The sequence below is a fragment of the Seriola aureovittata genome, chromosome 7, assembly GCF_021018895.1.
Source record: "Seriola aureovittata isolate HTS-2021-v1 ecotype China chromosome 7, ASM2101889v1, whole genome shotgun sequence".
In the NCBI taxonomy this organism is placed as follows: domain Eukaryota; kingdom Metazoa; phylum Chordata; class Actinopteri; order Carangiformes; family Carangidae; genus Seriola; species Seriola aureovittata.
In genome coordinates, this window is record NC_079370.1 from 26,373,346 (window position 1) to 26,400,839 (window position 27,494).

General features: G+C 41.3%; 1 protein-coding gene across 3 annotated transcripts in view; it reads left to right on the forward strand.

Annotated features, from left to right (window-relative positions):
* dyrk1b (dual-specificity tyrosine-(Y)-phosphorylation regulated kinase 1B) overlaps window positions 1–27,494 on the forward strand; it is a 50,571-nt gene that overhangs the window by 14,984 nt on the left and 8,093 nt on the right. The window contains exons 2-4 of one of the 3 annotated variants that reach the window (XM_056379871.1): window positions 7,523–7,600; window positions 24,949–25,115; window positions 26,294–26,413. In XM_056379871.1, coding sequence (XP_056235846.1) covers window positions 25,047–25,115; window positions 26,294–26,413 — 189 coding nt within the window. In that variant the 5' untranslated portion in view covers window positions 7,523–7,600; window positions 24,949–25,046. Of the gene's footprint in view, window positions 1–7,522; window positions 7,601–9,846; window positions 11,954–24,948; window positions 25,116–26,293; window positions 26,414–27,494 lie in introns of those variants that run through there. The other 2 variants (XM_056379869.1, XM_056379870.1) reach the window with 2 other exon arrangements.

Genomic DNA, 27,494 nt, shown 5'->3' on the forward strand with positions numbered 1-27,494 from the left:
GGTCCAGTGGTGGACTTCAGGCAGGACATGTGAAGCCTCTATATCATCAGGTTATACATGGAATTGACAGGAAGTAGTTGCAGTTGGTTAGTTGCACAAAATACTACGAGTGAAGAACAGCAAAGACAGTTGTAGCATTAAAATGTAGACTGCTAGTAAAGACAACAATTGTATTTCGTTATCCATGTTTTGTTCACCACTGGTAGTTGAGGCTGATAAGGTCCAATCAGGGAGAGACTGTAGATGTCTTTATCATCGTTTCCAAAGGTCTCAGTTTCTGCCCGTCCAGACTACAACACAACCCCAGAGTTTTCAAACTGAAACAGGTCCAGCAGATTATCTGAAAGTCTCTGTTTCAGTGGCTGGAAAACTCCAGAGTTCGCCTCAAAACCAGGTATATGTCTGGACTGTGTATGGTCAATCTGCGAAATTGATGAAGTAGTTGAAAACTGTTGTGGATCCTCTGTTAATGCCCCCTGATGACGTAATAGAAACTGTGCGTGCCAAATAATTTTGAAAGACCAACAGCCAGTGGGGAAACTTCAATACTCAACCAACCAATGGTTTAACTTCATCACAAACTCGACAGTCAGTGGGCGGCCGGGGGGGAAATGAAGAACCACACTAACTCCCAATGTCAGAGACCATCTTTGAACAGAGACTGGGATTACCAGCTCTGCCTATATACAACCACCTGTTATCATGTGACCAAAGTCCATTGGGTGAATGAAGAACATGGGATGTAGTTAAATGCTGTAAGTGAGACACAGATACTGTTCAAAGGAGAACGTTGCTGCGAACTGTGCTAGCTGTGTTTGTCCTTGGCTTGTTTGTTGTCCATCACCATGGACACTGGATCTAGTTTGGTTTTATCAATTCATAGAAGACTTCTACCATATTTTATTTGAATGACATCAACTACTGTACCAGAGACACCGTCTGTCAAGATGTAGTTAATACTTCATTAAAGACACGAAGGAGTCAGAGAATCTGATTCAGACCTGTTGGTGGACAACAGACGGATGTTCATGATGTAGTTCTTTTTACTTTAGTAGATTATTAGTACTCTAACTGTAAACTCACCCTCCTGTGTATGGTGCATGTTGTTGGCTACATGCCATACAGTACCAACACCTCATAATCCCCAGATGTCCCCATAACCAATATTACATTAGCCTTTCTTATTGAGGTCTTTTGTACAGTGAAATAATAGGCAGAGCTTCCCATAAGCCCCGGCTGCTGGCCAAATGGCCAACTGCTCACTGAGGTCCAGACATATTCATGTTTGATTCTGATAAAATATTCTGATTAACAAGTTGTGATTCACTCTGAGTGAACGTTTTATAACCACAAGCCTCAAGACAATGTGAGTAGCATGATGACACAGAAACATCGTCTGTATCAGTCCCATCTGTGTCCTGAGTAGAGAGTTACAGTTGTCTTCAGTGTTTGATATTAATATAGTATATTAGAAAAATATTAGTAAAATAACTGATGATCAAAACGGTGGCACAGACAGGAAACGTCCTCACTAGATGAACAACACTGAACTTGACGACTGAACAGCTAGAAATAAAAAGTCACTGAAACTAAATTTTCCAGAAACACCACACAGACCTTTATGGACTGAATGAATGAATGACCTTTATTGTGATTTTACAGACACACTACAAACACACAGTAAAAGAGGCCTCTGTCATTAGGAAACTGTAGCTGTATAGCTGTTTGGTCATTGACCAATTATACAAACTAATGTCAGATGTTTTCAAAATAAAACTTGATGTAATGAAACTTCCTGTACATTTATAAATGCACAGTTGTAGTTATCACAGAGTCACCTTCTCCTGCTTTGTGTGAACATTCATAATTCAGACCTGTTACCTGCACATAGGTGTGAAGTTATCAATAGAGAATAAAATACAGAAGACCCAAGTGGAAACAGGTTTTTTAAAGAAGGAAACTGAATATTTGTATCATTTCTAATTCAAGGTTTGAATTGGTTTTAATTTAAATTTTTGTAAAGAATATTTCAATTCAGAACTAATGCCATATTAAATGTAGGCTAAATGTATAAATAGATCAGTTAATAGATAACCGATCAGCTATTTTACTGATGCATCATGTGATTTAGTTTTGGATCCTAATAATTTTCTACATGAATCAGACAAACATGTTTTTGTTTTATAGAGCGGGTCGAGGAACCAGACAGAGAACCATCAGAACCATGAATGTTCTCATTAGTCAGGAATAGGCCTGGTTTTAAATATTAACAGCTATAACAAGAAGCCTAATTCTCCTTTACAATAATTCACTACATTAATCCAATCAGGTAGACGAACTCATTAAAATATGCAATAATTAATATCAGTGTATATGGTGAAATAGTGGCATTAGTGGACATCAAATCTGGGCTCATGGTCAGAATTTTTCTCCAGGGGGACATGCTAATATTTGCTAATTGCTAATTACCAATGAACACCAATGTAATTATTTGCAGGTATTTGGTCATAAACCAAATTATTAGACAAATGAAACCTGACCTGATGGTGGCGCTAGAGGAAAAGTCAGAGGATCACAAATGTTATCACAGTTCATCCTGAGGGGACTATGAATGCGTGTATCACATCATGTCCACACAGCCAGTGGGTGTAGAGACAGTTAGAGACAACAATATCCACCTCGTGATGGTTCTCCAGGAACAATCATAGGATCATCACAGTGATCCGGCTCTAACTTCCTGAAACTGTGAGCATCATGGCTGCCAAGACTTCATGGCAGTCCAGCCAGTGATTGTTGACATATTTCAGTCCTTCAGTCTGGACCAGAGTGGTGGACAGACCAACACTGAATGTGGGACAGACCGAAATTGGAGCCTCAAAGTAGCATGGCTAAAAATACTTTACTTTAAATAATTCAATAAGCACACAATGTTATGTTGCCAAGTGGTGGATAAAGTATTGACCAAATCATTTCCTGGTATCATGATCACATTTGTGTCTGCTGCAGAAGTGATGACTGTAGACTTTAAATCAGTTTCCTGGATTAAAACCTAACATTAGTTCTGAACGTGAACACAGTCTCTGGAACTTCAGAAACCGCATGTATGATTTCTTCACGTCTTCAATCACATCTATTTTGTTTTTAATTTATTTATTTTACTTTGAAAAATAAAATAAGTGAAAAAAATGATCACCTGTTTATAGTAATGACTCTCGTACCCACAGAAAGGATTGAGTGAAACTACAAGAATACAACTTGTGAAAATCAGTTCTTTTACTTTAGTAGGATTTTTCATGCAGCACTTTTAGGTGTAATGGAGTTTTTACTTTTGCTTAATAAAGGATCTGAATATAAGTGAGTCAAGTGAAAACCAACCATGGCACTAAAGTGTTTACATGGAAAGGATATATTTTTACTCTTGGTGTATTTCCACCACGAGTTTGCTCTTATATTTCATAATTTCATTTAAATTGGTTTTAAAGCAAAGGGCTGCGGGTCGGACTCAAGCCCATGGCCGCTGCGGTTAGGACTAAGCCTATGTGGTATGCGCTCTACCAGGTAAACCACAGAGGCGCCTCCAACTTTAAGTATTTTATATACTCTTGGATATTTTAATTTACTGCATAACATATTTTATCTACTCATTATAGGTTGCCAAAGATTGTATTGCACTAGAGCTGAACAATATGAAAAACATAATGTGACTGTGATTTCACATCACGATTTCAGGTGGATAGTAATTTTTTAAGTATAAAAAAAATATAAAAATGATGATGATGTGATTTTTGTTGGATCTTTACCAAACAATCATGTTCCTTTACATGAATATGATCTGGGGGGCTGGGGCGTCTCTGTAGCACCACAACGCTTCTTACTTTCATCAAAAAAATTCAAGCTCTTGTGATTTGGATATTGCACTTTGTGATTTCGATAATATTTCGATTAATTGTCCAGCCCTAACGAGAACAGTAACAGGGTCAGGGTCAGGTGATGCAGGAGAAGGACGTGTGGTCCGACCTCATCAAGAACCTAAAGTGTTCTGACTGGCCACACCTGATGACTGAGTGAAAAGCTGCTGGTCGCAGAGAGGAGGAGATATGATATTCTTTTAATATGGGGATGAAAGCACATATTTTCAGACCGTCTCTCCTGTAACACAGTCATAGTGTTGTTCATGTGTAAAGAATAAAGAGAAATGTGAGAAAAGGTGTTGCCCACTTTCTCAACGGCATATAGCTGACCAATCAGTAAATGAATGCATAAAAGTCATATTTCTGTTCTGGAGAGTTTCAGAAATTGTTGGAACCAGACCACAATCCCCTGTCAGAGGACATGTAGCAGTGTCTCAGCACTGAGGGAGGTGGGACCCCTGTGAGATGACCCAATATGCAGATCTTCACTGTCAGGGTCATGAGAACTGTAGGATCCTGAAACCAGGTCATGGGCAGCTGAGGTTGGGAAACTGTGACCTACAGCTGAAACAGAATATTGAATAAGAGCTTGTCTGAGATCCTGAATTATGTTTTTATCTAAACTGTGATCAGACACAAACAGCTGATGAGATGAAGGGTCATATGAGCATGCATGGCATCCATACAGCGTATGTGTATCATGGTGTCTGGTAGGCTAAATGACTGATGCTGCTAACTACAATTAATAAGTGAGTCCTTTCACATTTATTTATTTAAACTCTGTTCATTTTTTTTTCTTTTACATTATTAGGTTATTGTTTTGAAATGTATTGTGGCAGTTAGTCATATCAGTGTGTTTTATTTGAATAGAGATGGCAGACAGTTTGCTAATTCCTGAAGCTAACCTTCTCCATCGGCTAGCTAAATGTACATTAATGGCATTTGTGCGTGTTGAACACTGACGGGAGCACTGGCAGCTCCATTCCCAGAGGCTGTAACCCAGTCTTATATTTTATTCCTCTTTGCCTGTGTCATTCCTGCTTCGTTTTGTTTTTGTCTCTCTGGCACCGCCAAGTGCTGAGAGAGAGGAGGGTATGTCGGAGTGTGAAGTGCTCCTCCACTCCTCGCTGAAAGCACCCTGCAGTAGCAGCATGGTAATTCTGCTCCTCTATCTTTCCTCTGCATCATGTTTACCTAGCAACAAGCATCACCCGCGGCTGGCCATCCCATTGGTCATTTGAAAACGCACCGGGGACCAATGGCAGGGCTGTTGCCATGGTACAGTGTATAGTTGCCGGGTGGAATTTTGCTGCAAGGCACGTGAGTCTCAGAGTCTGCTTGCCTCCCCGCGCTGCCGTTGTAATCTCCGCTGTCTGGCCGTTAGTACCGCTGAACGTGACTTAGTGGAAGCCAGTCAGTTACTGTGTGAAGGAAAATACTGACGTTTGTTCACATTTTCACTAATATAACCACACTCATGCGCCTCACAACAGACAAGAGAGGGAAGAGCGGCTGAGCAGAGAACAGGAAAGGGCTGCATCTGATTCCACAGCCTGTTTAAGTCCACTGTTCACAGGCTGCTGTTCTGCCAATGTGCTGTATCATTACCTAACATGTACTGAAGCAGCATTTCAGCTTGTACCGAGCTTTAAAGGTGCTCACAACCATCTTTAGTATTTATTTTAAAAAAATGATGAGAAAATAAATTAAAAAAATCTCTAATAAAGTAATTTTTATCACAGCTACTGTAGCTCAACAAAATCAAACCCTGAAAATGCTAAGACATAGATTCAGATACTGATGATTCATGTTGAGACAAATTAGAGCACAAGAGACTGTAAGTGCTTATTTATTATGTGTACCAATGTGCATTTATTTGTTATTGCAAATTACAGCAGTCCTGGGATAGTATACTTAAAAGTGTAAATGTTATAGATATAAATAAAAATTAAATTCAAGTTTTAAATTAGCCTTTTGTCTAATTTCTGTTGTGAATCCTTTTGCTTGAAATAAGCTTTCTATACAGGGCACTGAGTTAACATGTATAATATCTTATATATACCGGTACATTTGACACGTGCCAAAATATTAGTTCAGTGACTTTTATACTACATATATATGTTGAATGTTATTCCTTCTGTTATAGGGATTGATTTTCTTTTCAGAAAAAAAGTTTGTTAATGACATTTCTCAACACTACATCTTTTTTCAAATAATAATGACCTACTGTGTGGTGGTCAACAGTTAATATGATCACTTAGTGAACCAGCAGAGAACCTACAGAACAGTAGTGTGTGTGTTTGTACTATATGCATGTCCTGTCATCCCAGCACACACACACATACACTTTTTCACCTGTTGCTCATCTGTCTGTAATTGTGGAGCTGAGATAATTGTGGTGTTTGCGTTGCATGATGAGAAGAAATGTGGTACCCTCCATGTTTCTCCTTAGTGCAAAACACACATATGCACACAGTAGGCCGGTGGAAAGCCAGCTGAGAGTAGTTGAGCTCTGTCTTCCTGTCCTGTGTTTCTGCCCAGCTACTTTCTTACATCCTGTTGGTTGTGTATCTCATGGTGTGCCTGCCCATACAGAAATAGAGCTGACATAAAATCAAAATGAACATGCATGCTCGGGTGAAAAGTCCTGGTTTTGGCCTAAACACGGTGTCAGATGGTCTTTAGTCACTGTTAAGTCTGCATCAGCTTCTTTTGTCACACCTCAGTACACATTTCCCTGTGACTGGTCAGGAGAACCTTTATTTCCTTTGTTGGCGTGTTAGTCCCTGTATACATTTCCTGATGAAAAGGTAATAGTGCCAACATTATCTTTTCACTGTCTAATTTTAGTCATGAAATCAACAGATAGCTAAACTCAGAATGTTAAAGTAAACGTGTAGCAGATGCTGCCATGTGGCCTTAAAGTCCATCATGTAAAAATGTTACTTACGGTTCCTGTTGTGTTAGTGCTAGTTCATGTATTTGAAGAAGGTCATCCTCTATAATGTTACCGTTTCCTACATATGCTAAACTTAAGTCCATCTGGCTCTGCCCCTATGACCCTTTTACTTAAAGAGGAATATAGGGACATTTTATTACATAGGAAGAAGAATTAGTTTAATAAAGTTCAGTGAAGATATAAAGTATGTAACATTGTTTGGGCCTGAATTAACAAAACAGTCAGAGTTTTCCTGGACTCTACAATGACAAAATAGATATAACAAAATACAGAAAACACTAAAACGAGCATTTGATATCAGCTTCTCATTTAAGAAAAGTAAGAACAATAAGTTCATTATTTCGACTGTTTATTGTGGAGATATTGTGATGAATTATTTTTTGAAAACAATGGATTGCAGATGATTTTTATCTTGATTAAAGTTGCCACATATTACAAGAGATGATTAAACACACACACCTCTTCTCTGATGCTTCTCATGTTTTTTTCTCCTTGTTTGGTTTAGTGGACAAAACAATGTTTTCTCTGTATCTGATTCATTGTAAATCATCATCATCTGCTGCATCAGCTGTGATTTAACTGAATTCATAGCTCATGTAACATTTGTTATGGATTTCACATGTGAAATGTGTTTCTGGTCTCATGTACACAGGTTCAATTTGGTTTGGATCATAGTGGAGTGGCAGTCCCACAGAAAACTTGACCTGACAAACGGTTGTCTTCTATGGAAGTAAGTGTGTGTGACGTGCACACACTTCACATGCTTCATGCTTTACATTGTCATTGCTCCCACTCAGACCAGACAGACCCAGTCACCATGAGCTGGGAACTGGGCATTTTTGAGGCAGACCTCCTGTAGTGACACATCTGGATGTGATTAGCATACATTGTTGCTGTGCTTTGTTGCTCTTTAATGTTACTTCCTGCTTGTTTATGACTTATCTCTGAGACGGATCATTTTAATGCAAGCTGTATAATTATAGCACGTTATTAGGCCATGCCATCTTATTTTAGCTGTGACTGGTCAGCTGTTTTTCACTGTGTGGGAGTGCAGTGATTTGGACCATGGGTTCTGGAGTCTGAAGCTTTAGTGGATCACCAAGGATAGCTGCAGGAACTGGAGTCAAAGGGACATTACAAAGCCAAATACAGTAATTACACTGACTGAGGTTTGCCTTGTTTTGCAAATGAAACACACTTTATAATAAATTGAAGATTTCTAAATAACATTGAGCTCAGTTATTACTGTAGGTTACCATTACAGGGCTTCATGCACAGTATTAGAATATGGCTTATTACTGTATCACCTCAGAATAACAAAACAATATGGACTCAAATCAATACAACAATACAGCAATTAAGTTGTAAATTGCAGCAATAAACAACAGAAGAAGCTGTCATGTTCAGAGAGTACCATACTGCTGTTCCTAAATTCCAGCCACAGGATTATCGTGGGAGCTCTTACCTTTGTACAGCAGGTAATTACAGTAAGCAAACTGCAGTGGACCAGTACTTTATTCATTACACATTACTGACTGATTAATCTGCACAAAAGAAAGAAAGAAAGAAACCAAAAGAAAGAAAGAAGTGACACACATTTGTCAGTGCAGAGGGTGAGTTTTCCTTTAAGGGGGTGTCAGCTGGTGTATGACAGTGTTTGTGTGCTGAGCTGTTCCCAGGCAGCATTGTGCCTGATTTAGCCGGAATGCTCGGATAGCAACAGTAACAACTTTTAGCTTTGGCTGCTTTGTGAGGAGAAGTCACACATCTCAGCTGTACAGAGTCACTCAGTGACCATGTGCTTATGGAAGCCTTTGCCCCCGCTCCCCTCCCCCCACGCACCCACCACCACCCCTCACCCCCGCTCCCCGGCTGTATCTCCACCCCCCACCCTCCCTATTTCCATTTCTACCTGACATCTTCAAACTATTTCCGCGTCATTCCTGCCTCGCGCCGTTTGAAGAGACAGTGGGAAACTAAGCCGAGCGCCCCGCCCACAGACCCAGTAGCCAGCCAATTACAGCCGGGGACGGGACTTTATGTAGCCAATTGCTCTGCAGCTGCCATGGCGTCGGGTAGCAACAGAGGCTGTAGAGGGAGCGTGTACCCGAGCACAGAGAAGTTGAAATATTTTCAAAGACCGGAGGAACAAAATGAGCCTGTGTGAGGCAGAGAAAACCCAGCTGTCTGTTCACTGTACAGCAGTTCTTTCACACAACTGCTTATCATGTTAAAAATAAACATTATCCACCGGGTTAAACTTTGTCCACCTTAAACTAGTTCCTCCTTACATTGTAGTTATGAAAAATCTATCTATTGTATGAGGGGGAAAGGTTCATGTTTTAATGTCGTTTACCAACACAGGCCTCTCTCTCCAGTCCCCTCCCTCCACAAACAGCACAATGAGCTTCTTCACAGCAGAACACAACATATGTTTATTAAAGATCATAACCTGTATTTTTATAAACCTTTAGAAAACATTTTTCTTTTAGATTCTGTCAAGGTTCAGACTGATAAGTTTAGAAAAGTACAACCTATTATTGACCTCACAGGAAGTGGTTATTAATATGTATCTCTTAGTCTTTTTTCAGAGTTTTAACCATGAAACTGTAGAAGGAGGGTTTCAGTAAATTAAGTACAGGTTGTCTATGTATGCGTGTATATAAAGTCCCAGTATATATATCCCGCTGTTACTATAAATGGACAGGACAGGAGAGGTCTGCTTGGAACAAACTACTGCGGTCAGAGGGAAGGTTACCGTCCCGCTAACTCACTCGGGCTGTTGATAAGGCTCCACAAAAGCCCTCGGCCTCAGAGAGCCGCTCGGTGTGAATTTACTGGTGAAATGTCGCTAATGTCATTTTTCGTCCTGTGTGCGTATACGACCCGGTTTCACCAGGACTACGTGAGGCTGCGCCAGACAGAGCAACTCCGACCCCTGCCACGGGCACATGGTATAGTCCCTATCGCAGGGTGGGGGAGCCGTGTGGGAGAGCAGCACAGATTCCGTCTAACGGAGAAGCACGGAAAGGGAAACGGGCGAGAAACATGAGTCCAAATCGCCCCGGTGAAGGTTTCCACCTCGAAGGAATAAAAAATCTCCCCCAGTGATGAGAAGGACGAGCAGAGCAGGACGGTAGGAAAGAAGAGCGGAAGCAGACGGAAGAAGAGGCGCGTCAGGAGGAGATCAGAGGCGTCTGACAGCAGCTCAGGAACTCCGCTGGATCTGGTTTCTACTCTTCACTTTGAGACGAGTTTCAAGTTTTAGTTCGTCGCAGTTCGGACGCTGTTTGTGGTTTTACTTTGGTGTGATTACCTCAGAGGCGGACTGACTCCTTCCTGGATCCAGTGCGGTGGTAAACAGAGCACTGAACCGGACTGTGGAGGGATAATGCAGGCCGTCAGCGGCTCGTCCTGCCCGTCTCCTCAACACGCGGAAACATTTGGCTTCTGACCCTGGATCCTGTATCTGAACTTTCTAAACCCCATTTCTGCCCAAGTGGTCCCTCCAGGGGCAAGAGGCGTGTAACTGAGTTGCAGTGTCCCTGCTGGTCCGTCACTGTGTTTCTGCTGGCCCGGATCTGTGGATTCCCCCTCAGAGGAACTTAGTCTGGGACCACAGGTCTCTGTGAAATCAACACCTAGCAGTGGACGGGTTTGTTTACACAACTGCTTGTTGTCACAGAGATCTCTTGTGTAGTGTATGTGGATCACATTATTGTCTGGCTTTTTGAAAGGGCCCCTTCTCACCCTGGGGGAGGCCAGCCACCTTCTGGGCGGGTGAAGGGGAGCTGAGTGACCGCAGCACACAGGCTCTGTGGAGCTCTGGCTGTACAGGCTGTGTGACAGTGCCAGTGCAGGGCTGTGTGTGTGTCACTGGATTAATCTGAGTGATAACATCACTCTACACTGCCCTACTCTGTCCAGTGACCAGTCCCCCCAGAAAGCGCCAGTAATTGGAGCTATTTTTAGTGTAAGGGATGGGGTAAAAGCAGGCAGCTGGAAACCCAACTCCCCTCCACCTCCTTCTCTTCCACCCCCTCTGTCACACTACCTCGCTCAGCCCACCTGGCAGTATGCTGGGCGAGCCTGGTTAGCACAGACTTGACTTACAGCTAGTTAGTATGCTTTACAAGTAGTCTGGAAGAAGAGCAAACATTGGATGAACTCATTCTGATCTAAGACCTGTTGGAACCATAACCACCATGGAGTCTTGGTAACCTGGGAATACTAGCTGTACTGTGTAATACTGGACACATAAATAAACCCTGTTCTGGATTACGATTTAGAAGATGTCTGAAGGACTACTAGCTGTGTACTTTTGGTTAAACCAGCCCTGGACTAAGTGAACCTATCATAAGCAAGTAGAGTCTATGCCTTCACCCCCTGGACATTTAGCTCAAACTCTAAATTCAGAGTAGTTAACATAGTGGAGTAGAAGAAAGATCTACCTTTGACTACCTAAACTATCAGTCACCAGCGATCTGGAGCGGTACAAACCTCCAGCACAAAGAGAAAATGCATGAAACTGCCGAAACCAACGTAACTAAAAGCTAACCTGACTAACCAAATATTCTATTTCCCCCACCCCACACCCACAGAGAAACAGAATATATATGTTGAATGAGAGATCTATATCTTTAGTGTTACTCCACAGAAGACAGAGATTGCATCCTTTATATTTTTACTTCAGAGAGACGAGCTGCCTGTACACCAGTTGTTTGCCTTAGAAACCACAGTCACAAAAAATCTTACAAAAGAAATAAGCCAGAGAAGACGGTGCCTTTTGATTGGTTGGTCGGTTTCCCACCATTTCAAGATTCATTGATTTTTAGTTGGATGTAAACTGTTGAAGTGAACTCTGGGATTGAAAACACGCCTGATGACAGTTACCTGACCCCTTACAAGCCCCGCCCACCAGTCAGAGTGTTTTGATTGACAGTATTTTCTCGCTGGATTGAACAATTGCCAAGCATTTCCATGGTGATCACGTCATCATCCGTGGAGGACAAGACCGTGCCCTCTTGCAGGATGGTCCAATCAGAACCCTGGATCACCTCTGCCCTGCTTCGGAAGAACAAGAGTCAGTACACGCGCACACACACACACACACACACGCGCACACACACACACACAATCACACTAATATAAACTGTATAAACTTCTCTCTTACTTCATATTATGTCATGGTAATCTGTGTATTGATACTCGTGTGTGCGTGTGCGTGTGTGTTATGATGATTGTTTCTGTGTCTGTTACTTTACAGAGGTTGGATGTGTTGTAGTTAATATGTCATAATGCTGGTGTGTGTATGTGTGTCAGTGTGGTGAATCCTGGTAGCTCTGGTTCTGAATAGGATCACACTCATCACCGTCTGTGACCTAAAGCGTTTTTTTTGTTTTTTCACCACTTCACACACAGTGGGCATCACTTTGTGCAATTTAGTCACAGAATAAATAAATAAATAAATATCTATGTCAGTGGGTCCACTGGCTCTAAGTGGCGACGCGCATGTTGATCAACTTTGTCAAAAAAGTAGAATTCCAGAACAACTTTTAATAATATTACTCTGGTCTGTCAGTGGCTCTGTCGGTCACGTGATCACTGTCTCTCGTAGTCTACGCTGCTCATAGTAGCGACTCGCCAGAAACTAGCTTGCACCGTAACATCACCAAACACACATTTGATATTGAATATCGAATATTGACTTGAACACAAAGAAGGAAAACACTGTGCTGGTCTGACTTGAACCACTTTTCTTGATTATTCTCAGCTGATCTGACTGTTAATGTGTCAGGAGTAAGACGTGTTGTAGAGACGGAGTGAGTCTGATTTAGTTATAACTGCAGTTGTGAAGCAGTTAATGTTGTTTAAAAGCTCTTACTACACTCTCCTGCTGCAGTGGTTTTTCTTTTACTTACAAGCCTCAGTGACACTTGATGCAAATAATACTGAGTTGTGGAGTTCGCCTGTGTGTGGACTGATGTTCAAGTGCCACGGGTTCAGGTCCGGGACCATTGGCACAGCTGGGGCTGGGTGATGTACTGAATATTCACTTGTCAGTTATTGTACACCTGGCGGAAGCCAAGTCTGAACCAACAGTTCTGCAGTGAATCCTCCTTCAAGAGGATTTTATAATGTCTCCATCATCATGTTCAGTTTGTGTTGAAGTTGTTTTAATGAAGTGTTGACCCAACATAAGGGTCATTTTGGAGGATGTAGTTGATGGTCACAGGTGTTCTTATTATTTTCTCCAACCTAATAACTACATCTTTCAGCACCTGAGAGAGCTTCAACACAAACTTTCATGAAGAAGGATTCACTGTAGGACCCTGTCAGTGTCAGACAGGTGTTCCTAACAAACTGACAACTGAGTGTATTTACAGCAATGAAAGAGTCCAGTTGGTGACAGTTTATCTCATCTGATCAAATGTAGATGTCTATAATGTGATGACAGATATTGATTAGACTTTTGTGTTGATGACTCTGGTTGAGGACATGGTACAGTTTATGATTTTACACTGTTGCCTTGACTGGACTTTGTTGTTATGTGAAGACATGTCAGAACTGATTGGTTCATGTCAGTGTGTGTTGTTGGGTTTTGTGAATGAAGGAACATGCAAACAACAACAACTGAGTTCACAGATGTGCTCAGTGGTCTGTTAGGTTCAGGTTTAGGTTCAGTCATGTCCTCATTACCTCACTGGAAAACAGAGCTTTGTTGTTCTAACTGATGTTATGAAAATGTTCTTTAATGTCTAGTGACTGTTATTGTGGTCCTCAACATCCGTGACATCTCTGACCTCTGGCAGTGCACATACACATGCACAGTCTGAGTGAAGTTAAGAGGCCAACCATGATCTGCTGAGTCCCAGGTTCACATCCACCAGGGACGTTTGTTATATCTCTCTCTCTAATAAAACCCCAACCCGCCCAAAAATAATAAATTAGAATATATATATATTTTGAGACTGAGATCACACATGATCTGAGACTGTGTGCTGTGTGAGTTTGTTGGGTTGTTACAGCTCAGACTGTGAGTAAATCATCAAGTTAAAGTTTTGAAACCTCTCACATGATCCACAGAGATTTACATGTCTGTTACAGAATGTAATATGATGGTCCAAAAGCTGTTGGCCTGCATGACGAGTGCTGTGCAGGTCTACCTGACTGTGGATTACCTGTAGTCCTGGTGTGAGGTATCATGTTTTTTTCCCAAATTTAGAAGTTGTATAGAATCATGTATAACTGCTCAGACCTGTAGATGAATGTATATTATTACAGGTCCTGGCCCATTTCCAGCTTCCCCGTTCAGCCCTCACCACTGAACCCTCACTGACTGTAAACCGACGTCACCTGTGACATCACAGGAAGTGTCTGATGAATGGGACAGCTCTCTGAGACATCCTGTACAGTGTGAGGCTGATATTTCAGACTGAACATGGTTTAATGAAGTGGAGGATTTGTGGTTCTGTTGACATGTGGAACCGTTCTGTCAGACTTGATCAACATAAGTCAAACTCCTGCCTTCACACAGACAGGTGACAAACCTCGCTCCAGGTTTACTGACACACTGTTGGATTTTATTCTCATTTCGTTCACCACCTCAGTACACGATTTACAGAATCTAAACAAGGTTCTTTACAAGGTTCTAGCCGTTACTGATGAGGTTCTCAGGATTGTTGAGGATGGTTTAGTGGTTGATGGGAAGGTTTTAGAGTTCCTTCAGGTTGTTCTAGGGGTGGTTTACAAGGTTTAAATGATCACTGAAGAGGTTCTACTTAAGGTTTTGGAGGTTTTTAGTAGTCAGTAAGAAGGTTCTAGTGGTCATATAGAAGGTTATGGAGGTCCTTTAAGAGGTTGTAGTGGTCATTGAGGAGGTTCTAGAGGTCTTCTAGGAGTTCCCAGGGGTCTTTTGAAGGTTTTAGTGGTTCTTTAAGAGATCTAAGAAGTCCTTCAGAAAGTTTCTAGTGAGCTTTTAGGAGGTTCTGGTGATCCTTTAAGAGGTTGTAGTGGTCAGTGAGGAGGTCCTAGAGGTCCTCTAGGAGTTTCTGTGCATCTTTTGGAGGTTTTAGTGGTTTTTTAAGAGGTCTAATAAGTCCTTTAGGAGGTTTCTAGCAGGCTTTTAGGAGGTTCTGGTGGTCTTTCAGGAAGTTTCTAGTGGGTCTTTAAATGATTTTAGAGGTTCTGTAGGTGGTTAAACACCTATGGGAGATTTTGTGGTGATGTATTAGACAGGGTTCCCCATTACCATCAGGAAAACACCAAAGAGGGAACGTTCTGTGGAAGAACCTTGTTCATCCCTCCGGTACAGTACTGAAGAATTTATGAAGATGTTCTGGAGGCTCATGGTGGAACATCACATGACTAACACACTTTCTATTCCTTTAATTTTTTCACATGGTTCTGGTTTACAACATGTGTGACTATGAATAAAAGGAAAACAGCCTCTTACTGACTGATCCTCATTTACTGTGGTGAACTCATGTTAATGCGAGAACTGTTGATTCAGATCTGAAGCTTCCTGCTTACTCTTCAACGTAAACGTGCTTCACTGTGAAGGTAGTTGTGGGCTTTTACTGTGAAACCACCACAGGAATTGTTGAGTTAGTTATTGTTATCAAACATATTACTTGACAAGCTTTGTTTAGAAATAGATGTTCACATTTTGTCAGTTTGAAACAATGTAGAGATGAAGTTGTTAGTGTTAGTAAAGAAAACCATCACACAGGAGCAGTGAAGTTATCTGTTCAGATTGAGTAAGTTATTACAGTCTAGACAATGTTGAGACTTTGGACATATAATTAAGATTAACAGCGGTAAGGACAGTGGTTGGTTGTTGGTCAGGTGGTGTTTCAGCCCTCTTCTTCTACACCTCCTCTGTGCTCCTAATATGTGTGGCAAGGAGGTGTCAGATGAAATGAAGGTGGGTGAATGAATATATTTTTTCTGTCTGTGTTGTTGTTGTTGTTGATAGAAGTTTTTTACAGGACAGATCAGACCTGAGTGAAATCAGCTGATATGAACCAGTCTGCATCTGTCTGTTAGTCCCATCTTAACTGAACACCCAGTTCTCACAGCTGATCTTTACACTATAGTGCCTAAACAACATGACCTCTAAGGTCTATTTAGTACCGGGTCCTGAGCTTTCAATCATGCCACATGATCTTCATCAGTTGTCATGGAATTGTAGATGTATATATTTGAAATTCTTCTGAGCCAAAGACATGTTCACATTATATTTAGTCAATGTAAAAATGGACCCTTTAATATACAAGATGCAGCATCTATTGATCAGTTATCTGATAATTACATTATTGGTTAAGTAAAATATTTTTTTTACCTGTTTTACCTGTGTGTAAGTAGTTCACCATATAAGTCTACATCATTGATGGTTGATGTCTTGAACAACACAGAGGTCTTTGTCATTTGGTTTCAGCACGTCATGAAACAGACTGACAGTGATTCAGGTTTATAGGTTTTCAGCATCAAACCACAGGACACATTTTAGAGAGTGTCTTACAGGCTGGTTTCTTTGCACACTGTGAATTTCATGTTGATTAAAAAACTTTAGCCCCTACAGTTTGTCTACAGCTCATCCTCCAGGCCTGTCACCACAGCTGAGAGCTGGGACCACATCATACTGGTTCAGGCATCTTAACACCAGCCCCTTGTGTTCAGAACATGTTCTTGATTAACTGTGAGGCTTCATGGTGTGGCTCTTGCTAACCTTCAGACCAGTATGAGCCTGTTCAGAGGTCCTGGAGAGGACCTGGCTTTGTCTTCAGGACCCAGAGGGTTTTGGATTGAGATATGTTCATGCTTTACATCTGCTTTTTTATTGTTGTCATTTTTAATGGGTGAGTTCTCTGTAAATAAAGATAAGGTCATGTGTGCTGATTGGTGTTCATGTAGCATCATCATCATCAGTCAACAGGCACTATTCAGACAGGTGTCCCCTTGTAGAACTGTTTAGTCTACATGTTGGTGTGTTTGACCCAGTGTTGGATGTTTGCTGCTGTGAAAGTGGTTGGTTATTGGAGTCATGTGTGTTACTGTGCTGCTGTTACGGTCGTGTCCAGCAGGTCTTTGTGAGAACACGACTTTGGTCTTTCTTGTATTGGAGGTAGACATGTGAGTCCAGGCCAGATTCTTCATATTGAGTAGGTGCTGTTCTGCTGATCTGTGTCAGCTGTCCACCCAGTGCTAAAGACGCACAGACAGGTTCAGCTGTTTCTGCATCATTATCATAGGAGACTTGATCCTCATCACTCTGATGTAGACAGCAGGTTTAGTCTTACTCCATCCTGACAGTTCTCCACCTCCTCATTTATGTGTCCTACGTCAGTCTGTTGATCCGTACTGTTGTACCTGTTGTTCTGTGTTTTTGAAATCATATGATAGTCTCATAAAGTCTCAGATCCAGCACCAGGACCCAAAACAGTTCCCAAATATGACTTTGATAAGACTGTGTGTTGTTGGCACCAGTGGAACCATGGATCAAGTTTCTAACATCACTTCTCCACATGTGAGAGTTCACAACAATGAAGTGTTTTGTGTTTGTGATTGTCCTAATGGAAGGCAACGTGTAGTTGATAATTTAATGTGGTTAAGAGTGTATTTCCTAATGTGAGTCATTAGTTTGTGTGGTCGTGGCCAACACTCGCTGTAGTCAGTCAGTGTGTGGTGATGTTGTGTAGTCCGAACAGTGTGTGCTTGTATCAGTGTGATTTACAGGTCTTTGATGTGCATACACAGGTGATCAGATATCCCTGTGCTCAGCTGCTCTGTCTCTCTCTATGGTCACTTTATTAGGAACATCACGTCAATATCAGCACAAATGTCAGTCAATAACTAATAAACAGATGTTTGCAGTAATGTCTTACACATTTTCACATGTTCTTACTCTAAAAAAACTCACTCACTATAAATTCTTTAATAATCAAATTAAAGATTCTTTTCTGAAATGTTTGGGAAGTTTCTTTTTATGTTAAAAAGTAAACACTGACTGATTTTATTTAATGGTCAGATGTTAATATCACCAGGGCTTGTGACTTAAATATATATGTTTGCTATATTCATTTGTTTTCAGTATTTTGATTTTCTGTTCACTATTGGATGTGGAGGGTAACTCAGCAGTGAAGGTTGATACAGTTCATGTGTTCATGTTCTAGTTATTGATAAGTGGCTGTATTTACTGTATATTTGTCATTCAGATGTAAACACACACCTCTGATACCCCTCCCACACCAGCACAGTTACAGGGGTCAGACTTGCTTCGGGGGTCAGCCCTCCTCCTTCATGACCTGGGCTGGATGTGGGTCTGAGTCCACCTGGCTCTGGTAAACTGGTGTTAACTTCAATTATATCAACAATTAAACATCATCTAAACACATGTTCAGTAAACCTGTATCATGCACACATCCAGGTGTCTGAAAGGTGTATAAGGTGTTTTATCCAGGAAGTCAGTTTTGTGAGGGAGCAGACAGTCCTTTCTGTCTCCACTGATGAGTGACTCTTCATATTATATGACGAAGACATAAACTGACAGAATAAACCAGACCAAGTCATGCCACTGGCTCTGTGAGGCTGTACTGGTGCCCAGGGCTAACATCAATATGCTCACAATGACAATTAGCATGGAAAGATGAAAAGGTGAAGAAGATCACCAGGGCTATTACAGTTCATCCTGAGAGTGAACCACAGTTCATCACAATCTGTTCAATAGTTGTTGACATATTTCAGTCTGGGCCAAAGCAGTGGACCGGCATGTCCAACAATAAGAGGATTCAGTCTTTGTTGATCATGGTCTTGAATCAGGTGGTCTTGACTGGAGGCCTGTGTGTACTCTCATTGTCTTGCTGTAGAATTGAAATGTTGTTGTCTTTATTTTTTTTCTTTGTTGGTGTTTTAAAATGTTAGAAACTCCTTAACATGTCACCCACAGAGCTCCTCTTACCTGGTTGAGACTCTTATTTTGAAGGTGAGCCCACCAGGTGTGTGTGAGAAGTGAAAGATGTAAGAACTAAAAGAGATGAAGTACAAACATTTTACCTGCACCCATTATAATCTCAGAAGAGGACTGAAAAAAGCATTAAACTGTGATCATTTAAAAACTGTACAAGATGTCAGAAAGCTGAAAGTCATGTGACGAGTTTAAAGCTTAGATGAAAGCCAAAAGATGTGACTTGATTTGTGGATACAGATTGATATTGTGCAAGTCTTCAGTCACTGCAGTGAACATATATGTACTGTGTGTATATTAAACACAAAGAGCTTACTCAGATGTTAGCTCCTGCCTCAGTATGTTCATCAGGTGGAGTCAGTCAGTTTCAGGACCTGTGGGAAGTTTTGGGTGAAGTTACACGTTTCTGTGCATCTTGATCTCACTTCACACCTGGGGTGTATCCATGTGTCACTCCAAGTGTGTTCACATGTGCACCAGAATCCTGGTTCACAGCCCACTGTAGAGTTTACATGGAACATGCAGCACAGAACTGGGATACTCTGGGAAATGACGGGTCTGTAGTTCGTGAGTGGACAGAGGGTAAAAACCTGAAGTCATGCTGAGACCACAACAGCCGGAGTCTTAACAGAAAAACTCTGTACAGGCAAGCAGCAGTAATATGTCTGTGTGTTAGTTTGTCAGCAGGGTTACACAAAAAATGATTTACACCAGACTTTGTGAAGGGACGTTTTTTTTTTTTTATCACTTTCCTTCACATTGTGAGACAGAACATTTTTGACCTTTTCGTCAGTTTCTCAGGAAATAATGTATGGATATCAATGTAAACAATCAGACATATTAGTGTTCACAGTTTGGTGCAGATCCAGATAATAATCTGGATCTGGTGGAAGAAAATGTTTGGCCTTGATGGATGTATGAGTTCTACTGAGAGCCATTTAACTTACTCATTTGATTTATGTTATATTAATTCTTTGAGCCTGTCACTGTGTGTGTGACATGTTGTCATTGTGTATTAAGGGCTGATGTTTCTGATGTGTGTGTGTTGTCTGGCTGGGTCAGTTCAGGTGTGCTGTTTGCATCTCACTAACAATAATTTTCAAACACACACACACACACACACACACACACACACACACACACACACACTCAGCTCGACAACTCCTTTGACATGGTGCATTTGGTTTGTGTTGCATTAGCTGGACCTGTACAGAACCCAGTGTAACTGGAGCAGCCATGTTAGTGGGTGTGGCACACAGCCTGAGGTAGCTCTAGCTCCATGTTTTAAAACATGTGTGGAGCGAATCTTTAAAAGGTTTGTTCATATTCAGGGATGAAGTGTTTCAGTCTCACTTTATTGGAGATGTGTAGTTTTTATGCTTTTCATGTAAGCACAGTTTTAACATGTGAATGTTTCACTGTGAATCAGTCTGTCTCTACACTGTTTGTAAATAGATCAGTTTAATACTGTTGTGTTCTGTTGGACTCTTCAGACGTGGACTCTGTCTCAGTGGAAGTGGTCTGGTCTGGACTACAGTGGTGGATTAAATAGATGTGTGTGCACACTGATGTTAAAGGGTTGTTTTTCATCATTGAGGAACTGGTTGTGGACAGGAAGTGTTTCTGTCTGTCTGCGTTCTATGTGTTGTTCTGTTTATTGTCCCGTGTGTTGTTTTGTTTGTTGTACCGTGTGTTGTTCCACGCGTTGTTCTGTTTGTTGTTCCACGTGTTATTCTGTCTGTTGTTGTATGTTGTTGTGTATTGTATTGTGTGTTGCACTCTGTGTTGTCCTGTGTGTTGTTCTGTGTGTTGTTCTGTGTGTTGTCCTGTGTGTTGTTCTGTGTGTTGTTCTGTGTGTTGTTCCGTGTGTTGTTCCGTGTGTTGTTCTGTTTATTGTTCTGTGTGTTGTTCCATGTGTTGTTCTGTTTATTGTTCGGTCTATTGTTCTGTGTGTTGTTCCGTGTGTTGTTCTGTCTGTTGTTCTGTGTCTTGTTCTGGTTGTTGTAATGTGTTGTTCTGTTTGTTGTTCAGTGTGTTGTTCCTTGTGTTATTGTATGTTGTTGTGTCTTGTAATGTCTTTTGTGTTGTATTTTGTGTTGCTGTGTGTTGTATTGTGTGTGTTGCTGTGTATTGTACTTTGTGTTGCTGTGTGTTGTGTTGCTGTGTGTTGTATTGTGTCTTGCTGTGCTGCCTGGAGTGACTCCTCACTGTTGCCCTAAATATTGTTACATCATTGTGCATCAACACAAACTGATGGAGATGAAACAGTCGTCAGGAAGGAGAAGATGTCTGTTATTGAGCCACTGAGCGGTCGAGTGAAGTGAGGAAGGAGGAAGATGAGAGAGAGGATGGAGGGATGTATGAATGATGGATGGATAAACAGAAGTAGATTCAGTGGCAGAGAGGGTTTTGAGAAAGCAGGAAGGATGATGAAGGAAAGGGGGAGGAGAGCGCGGCTGGTAGGGTGGGTTGAGTTGCTAGGGGAGAGTATGTCAGACTGCTGCTGAGAGCCAGGCCTGCTATTGGAAGCTACTTGCTTAGCAGGAGCAAGGCGGAAGAGGAGAGAGAGAAGTAGCTAATGAGTATTGTAGGCTGGTTGCTGAGACAGCACTGGGTTTATTTATAGAGTGCTGGCCAGCCAGCCCTTAGATACCAACAGCGAATCAGCTGACAGAGAAAGAGGGGGCCCCAACCAATGGCAGCGCAAGAAGGGGGATGCCAGATTGAGGAAGTGCTGTGAGTGCCTCTCAGTCTCTTAAAGAGACGGTGCAGATTTCTCAGTACTAGGCAGATATTCTCCCTCTCCAGCAGTGTCATGTCTGTAAGCAGGCCAGGACCCAGAGCACCACAACAGTCCCGGTGACAGTGATTGGATTACTCTCTCTACCTCATCACACAACAGAACAAAGTACACACATGCAGTTCAACACAGAGGTTCAAAGCTGTTCTCAAACACAGCCTCATTTAGCCACAGCTCTGTTTAAAATCTGAGGGAGCCATTAAAAAAAACGATATAGAGCACAGAGCAGGAGACCTGACTGTATGGAAGATAATAATGGTGAGGAACCTATAATTATAAAGTTATTCTTACATATTCACTCAGAGTGTCTGCCCTGAATTATGTTATAGTGACATAAAAATAGACATCATCATTTTGCAGCCCTGAACTCTCTCTTACTTTGACACGTATAGAGATCAGCAGCTCTGCATTACTGACTGGGTTTTCCCTCCATATGTAAATCTGAGATTGTCCATCTAATGGCCTTTTCCCACAGGCCCAGTATAACCTGCCTTAGCGTTCTTGGTGTCACGGCCAGTCCAGGCTGGATTTCCCAACCAAACTGTGTAGAGAAAACAGCATTTCAAAGCCTTTCTGTGGTCAGCTCTCAGTGATTCGGTATATATGTTTTAGAGTTAAGTTCTTATTTCCATCTGATTGAATTGAGCATCTTCTCTGTTTTCTGATGTGCTCTTCTCCTTCTCCTGTTACTGCTGCAGTGCAAACTTTATTTCCTGCTGCTGCTTCACAATAAAAGCTTTAAACACAGATGTACAGTGAATTCAGACTTTAAAGATTTAATAGATTATAGATTTTATATTTTATATTTTATATTGTATAGATTTTATATTGTGTTGACGCTTCTGCCTTTTGCTGGTTGGTGATGTTTGCTACCTGTTTTACATTAATAGGTCAAACTGTTTTTCACAACATGGATTCTTGTTGCTGATGTTGCGTTCACACAAACTCCATCATTCTGTTGTTGTTTTGTGATGTGGAGCGCTTTAAAGTTAATATTGATATGTTAAAGAACAGTTTACATGCAGAGATTTGTGATAGACAGTGGTTCATTTTGTGTTGTGTTTAAACTGTGTGGGGTCATTCCCCGGCTGCATCAGCAGCTTCTCCTGAGCTTAAGCAGGTGGACAGACACCCTGACAAGATCCTGAACTTATTAAATATATAAAAATATAAATTATTTTCCCCCTCCATGATGTGGAGATGACTCTTTGACTCTTTCAGCTTCATCCTTATCAACTCTTCTTCATCCTCAGTCTCTGAGATCTTTGTGTTGATTTTTCTCTGAGTGTTGTTTATAAGTCAAAGTGTCTCTGACCCAGAACCTCCAGTCTGGTTTCACTGACTGACTCCAGGTCTGATAACTCCCGACTCCAGTTAGCTTCTGTTCATGTCATTAGTCGATAGGTTCACACACTGTTTCCAGCCACACTGTGAATGTTTGAACAAGAAAAACACAATGATTTGTGTTATTAGTTACAATAGATTCTGTTTGTTTATTATTGTAACTTAGATGAAGATCTGATCATATTTTTAAGACATTAGATAAATGGAAATAACTCTAAAGGGTTCACTGACTTGTTCTTGCCACAGTAAATATTATACATCAGTCTAAATTTTAAAGCTGCTGACAGTCTCTTATCAGATTAACTGAACCATTCAGACACAAACTATTTGACAGTGAGTTTGTCAACTTTTGATATTTTCACACAGCTGAAAAACCAAAGACCAACTGATGCCGTTCACTGACACATTTATATATGTACAGACTCCTGTGCCGACCACCGTCTGAAGCTTTTGTTGTGTGTCCGGCAGGGTTTGCTCAGCCCAGTGTTGGCCCACATTAGCAGCTGATCACTAAAGCACTGAAGAAGTTGTCGGTATAGAGCTGTCTAATTGGTTTTTCATATTTTTGACCTTTGCACCTTTTTTTTCTTCCACGTGCAAAACGCCACAAGTCGATAAGACCAAAGCAAAATAAAACAGTTCAAATTTTTTTATTAAATGATAAAGGCTATATCCCAGGTATATGACTGTTGAATTAGATAGTGGCTAGCTTGTTCTGTAACAGGCAGAGTGTAGGTTCATGTTGGTAGCCAGGTGGTTTCCTTTGTGGTGCATTGAAGATAGAAACATTTTAACAGATAGAAATTTGACCTGAGGTTCACCTTTACAGAGTTCACTGCTGCAAGATGAACCAGTAGTAGGGCTGTTTGATTATGGCAAAAATCATAATCTCGATTATTTTTTATCAATATTGAGATCACAATTACGACGCATTTATTGAACTTGAACTTGGTCTTTTTAACAGTGGACTTACTTGAACTTTAATTACAATTCAACGTAAAAACAAAAAAAGAATTAAAATGAGATAAATAAATAAAATAATACATAATATCCTAAAAATTAAATGAGATAAGGAAATGCACCTGATCTCCTAAGTGACAAAGGGGCGGGATACTGACATCAAATCTGAGAAAGAGCAGCAAAGAGAAGAAAAAGTTCTGACCTTTTTGATCTCAGTAGAAAGAAACAACTCAATCCACCAAAGTTAAAGTGATGAGCAGCAAGGAGCAGGTTTCAGGCCTGAAGTTAAGTCACTGTTTAAAAGAGTGAGACCAAACACACGTGTCTGTTATATGTTGCTGAGCTGCTTCTATCCTGTTTCAGCTACAGCTGGTTGGGGTTGCGTTGTGTGTTTGATTAATTGTTATTGTCGCATGTGTGTAACTGAAGTATAAAGTTTATTGTTTGAAGTGTTGTGTATGTTCAGGACACAGTGACTGATGTCATCACTGAGTTTCATCAGGTTTGTTCTAAGACAACTTGAGTTATGAGCAAAGTCCTGCTAAGCCCCGCCCTTTGATGTCAATAAATCTTTCATGTCAATAAATCCTCATCTGATCTACTATGATTGTCTTCAGATAAATATCCACCAGAGTGGACAGTAAAGTTGTATTTTATTCTGTTAGTTGAGTCAGTATGACATAGTTGGTCAGTATAAGGTTATCACAGAATGTGTTTAAACTGCTCGGGTGTTTTCTGGGACTTGGTAAAGACTGTCCTGTTGCTCTTGTTGGATATGTGTGGTACAGGTGGTACAGTATGTGTGTCTGTTCTGGAGACTGATGATCACTGACTGTGGTGTGATGGAGGCGTGGTCTCTGATAGAACAGCAGGAGCTGTGTTGGACCAAAGATGGAGGCAGAGGAGTGGATTAAAATGTAGGAGTATCCCTCTCTGATCATCTCTCTCTCTCTCTCTCTCTCTCTCTCTCTCTCTCTCTCTCTCTCGCTCTCTCTCCCTCCCTCTTCAGGTGTAAGCAGCTCAGGATGTCCGCCCACCTCCTCCTCCTCCTCCTCCTCCTCCTCCTCCTCCTCCACTGCCCAGGGCTTCTCCCTCGCTGAGCCAGCCATGACCAGCCAGCACACACATACACACCCCACCTTCAGCTCCATCCACTCCATGGCCGAGCAGCAGCAGGTAAGACACACACACACACACACACACATTCGTTGATGCCACAAATGTCTCGTCCCACCAGAAAAAGTACAGTTTAACAGTAAAACAGTGTAAAAACAAGACAACATACACAAGTATAAATCTACAGGTAAAGCCACGCCCACTGTGACAAGGTGAACTTTCACTGTCTATGAAAAGTCAGTGTCTGTGTACACACTATACACATGAATATCAGTTCATCCTTATCCACCGTTAAAGGAGCTATATGTAAGATTTTGCTATCGCTACATAGCTAACGTTAGCATTAGCCACTGTTGAAGAAGCGTTGTGAGTTCAGCATCAAACTTCATTCTTTTACTCACCAACAGCTGTCTCCAGAGGTGGAAAAAAACACCAGTGTTAGCTCCTGTTTCTATTTGGTTGGGTTTTGGGGTTGGTCTATTGGTGCTCAGGTTGTTGTTGGTTACCATGGTAATCATTGCCAACAGCAGTATGCAAATGCTCCATCCAAACCTCATCCCTCTACTTGAGGAGCTTCCAGTGCCACCAGCCTGCTGCTATATACCATCCACCTGGTGTGACCTCATCACACAGGTGAATATGACAGGAGTAATGTAGCGGGATTAGCTTGATTTCAGTCAGGAACAGAGTGAAGGAGCAGATGAAGGTGGTTCAGGAGACCACACTGAACAAACACTGCTCATGTACTGTATCAGAGGAAGGACTCACAGCACAGGGAGGAGAGGCTTCAAATAGACTAACACTAAAAAATACTGAGACATGAGCACCATTCTATCTTTATTTATAAATATGATGATAGACAAAGAGACAGTGTTTAAGTTAGGCTAATGTCGACTCTAAATTTAACTACATACACGACACAAAATGATGTCTATATAGAAGCAGATTGTTACAAAGGGTTTTCATTCACCTTCACAGCGTGTTGTGTCTGTAGATGATGCAGATGTGTTGATACCCCCCATGCTATATGTTTGCCTGTATAATGTGGTACCTTTACTTCAATGTGGAGGTCTTCGTTTTAAAAACATAAACTTAAAGTGAGTTTGAATTGATCCGCAGTTTCTTCTGTTTAAAAAGCATCAGTTATATCATCCTGGTGCATCAGACTGTCAGTCTTGTTAACATGTAAACCATCAGATTCGAGTCATGTGTGTGAGACATGTTGCTGTTCTCTGCAGGTGCTGTCTGATATGACCATACTCCAGCGGAGGATCCCCCCTAGTTTCAGAGACCCTGCCAGCGCCCCACTGAGGAAACTCTCTGTTGACCTCATCAAAACTTACAAGCACATCAATGAGGTATGACTGACACACACACACACACACACACACACACACACACACACACACACACACACACACACACACACACACACACACACACACACACTCAGGTTATCAGTGTATTTACCTGTTTTCTGCATCTCATGTGATGTTCAAGGTCCCTGACATACTTGTGTGTCAGTGGGACCTCCACCCAGGGTTCATCAGGGAGGGTTTATTGTTGGGGGTTGGTGGCAGAGGTGTTCAGTAACTGAGCTGAACTAAACTCTGTGTTTCCTCTCTTCACTTGTGGTTCTGTGTCACAATATTCTGGGGCCAGTTGCACAAAACAGTTAAGATTTTCCTCTAAGACTGCATTAAGATTTCCTTCAAATACAGAATACAAAATACAGTTGCACAAAACAAGGAATTACTTAAAGTCAGTTGCACTTTTGCACAAAAAACCAAGGTAAGGAAAAAAACTAAAGGTATCTTCGATTGTATCTTAAGTGCAACTTGACTGCGTTCATGGTGATAATTGGAAAAAATGTTTTATGTCACATAAACCACATCTGTGCAACACCTAGGTAATTCCCTCAGAGAAGGAGAAATAAAACCTTAAGGGTCATATTTAAGTAGAAAACTTAAGGTGTTTGTGCAACCTGACCCTGGATCTTAGATGTAATTGACTTAAAGGGACAGTTCATCTGTAACAGTGTCAACCTCATTATGTGTCTGTTGTTTGGACAGTAAAGTGACCACCTTCACCATGAGATCAGGTGACTCACTCAAGTGTCATGAATGTTTGCATTTAGTTCAAATAAAACGTGATTATTGTATTTGATTGTTGCTGCTAACAGTGTAAGGTGTACACAACACATCAGACAACTGGAGTTACTCTGAATCAGAGCAGGCTGTAGAGGTTAGTTACCATGGAGACAGGTATATGTACTGTACCTGTGCAGGTCCACTGGTGTGGACATGAGGAGACTCTGCTTTACACCAGGGACTCACAGCTGTAGTGAGGACAGGTGTGTACAGGTGTAAGTTACATTTAACATTTAACACAAAATCCAGTGTCTGTTCAGAGGAGACGGACAAGAAGAAGAACGCAATC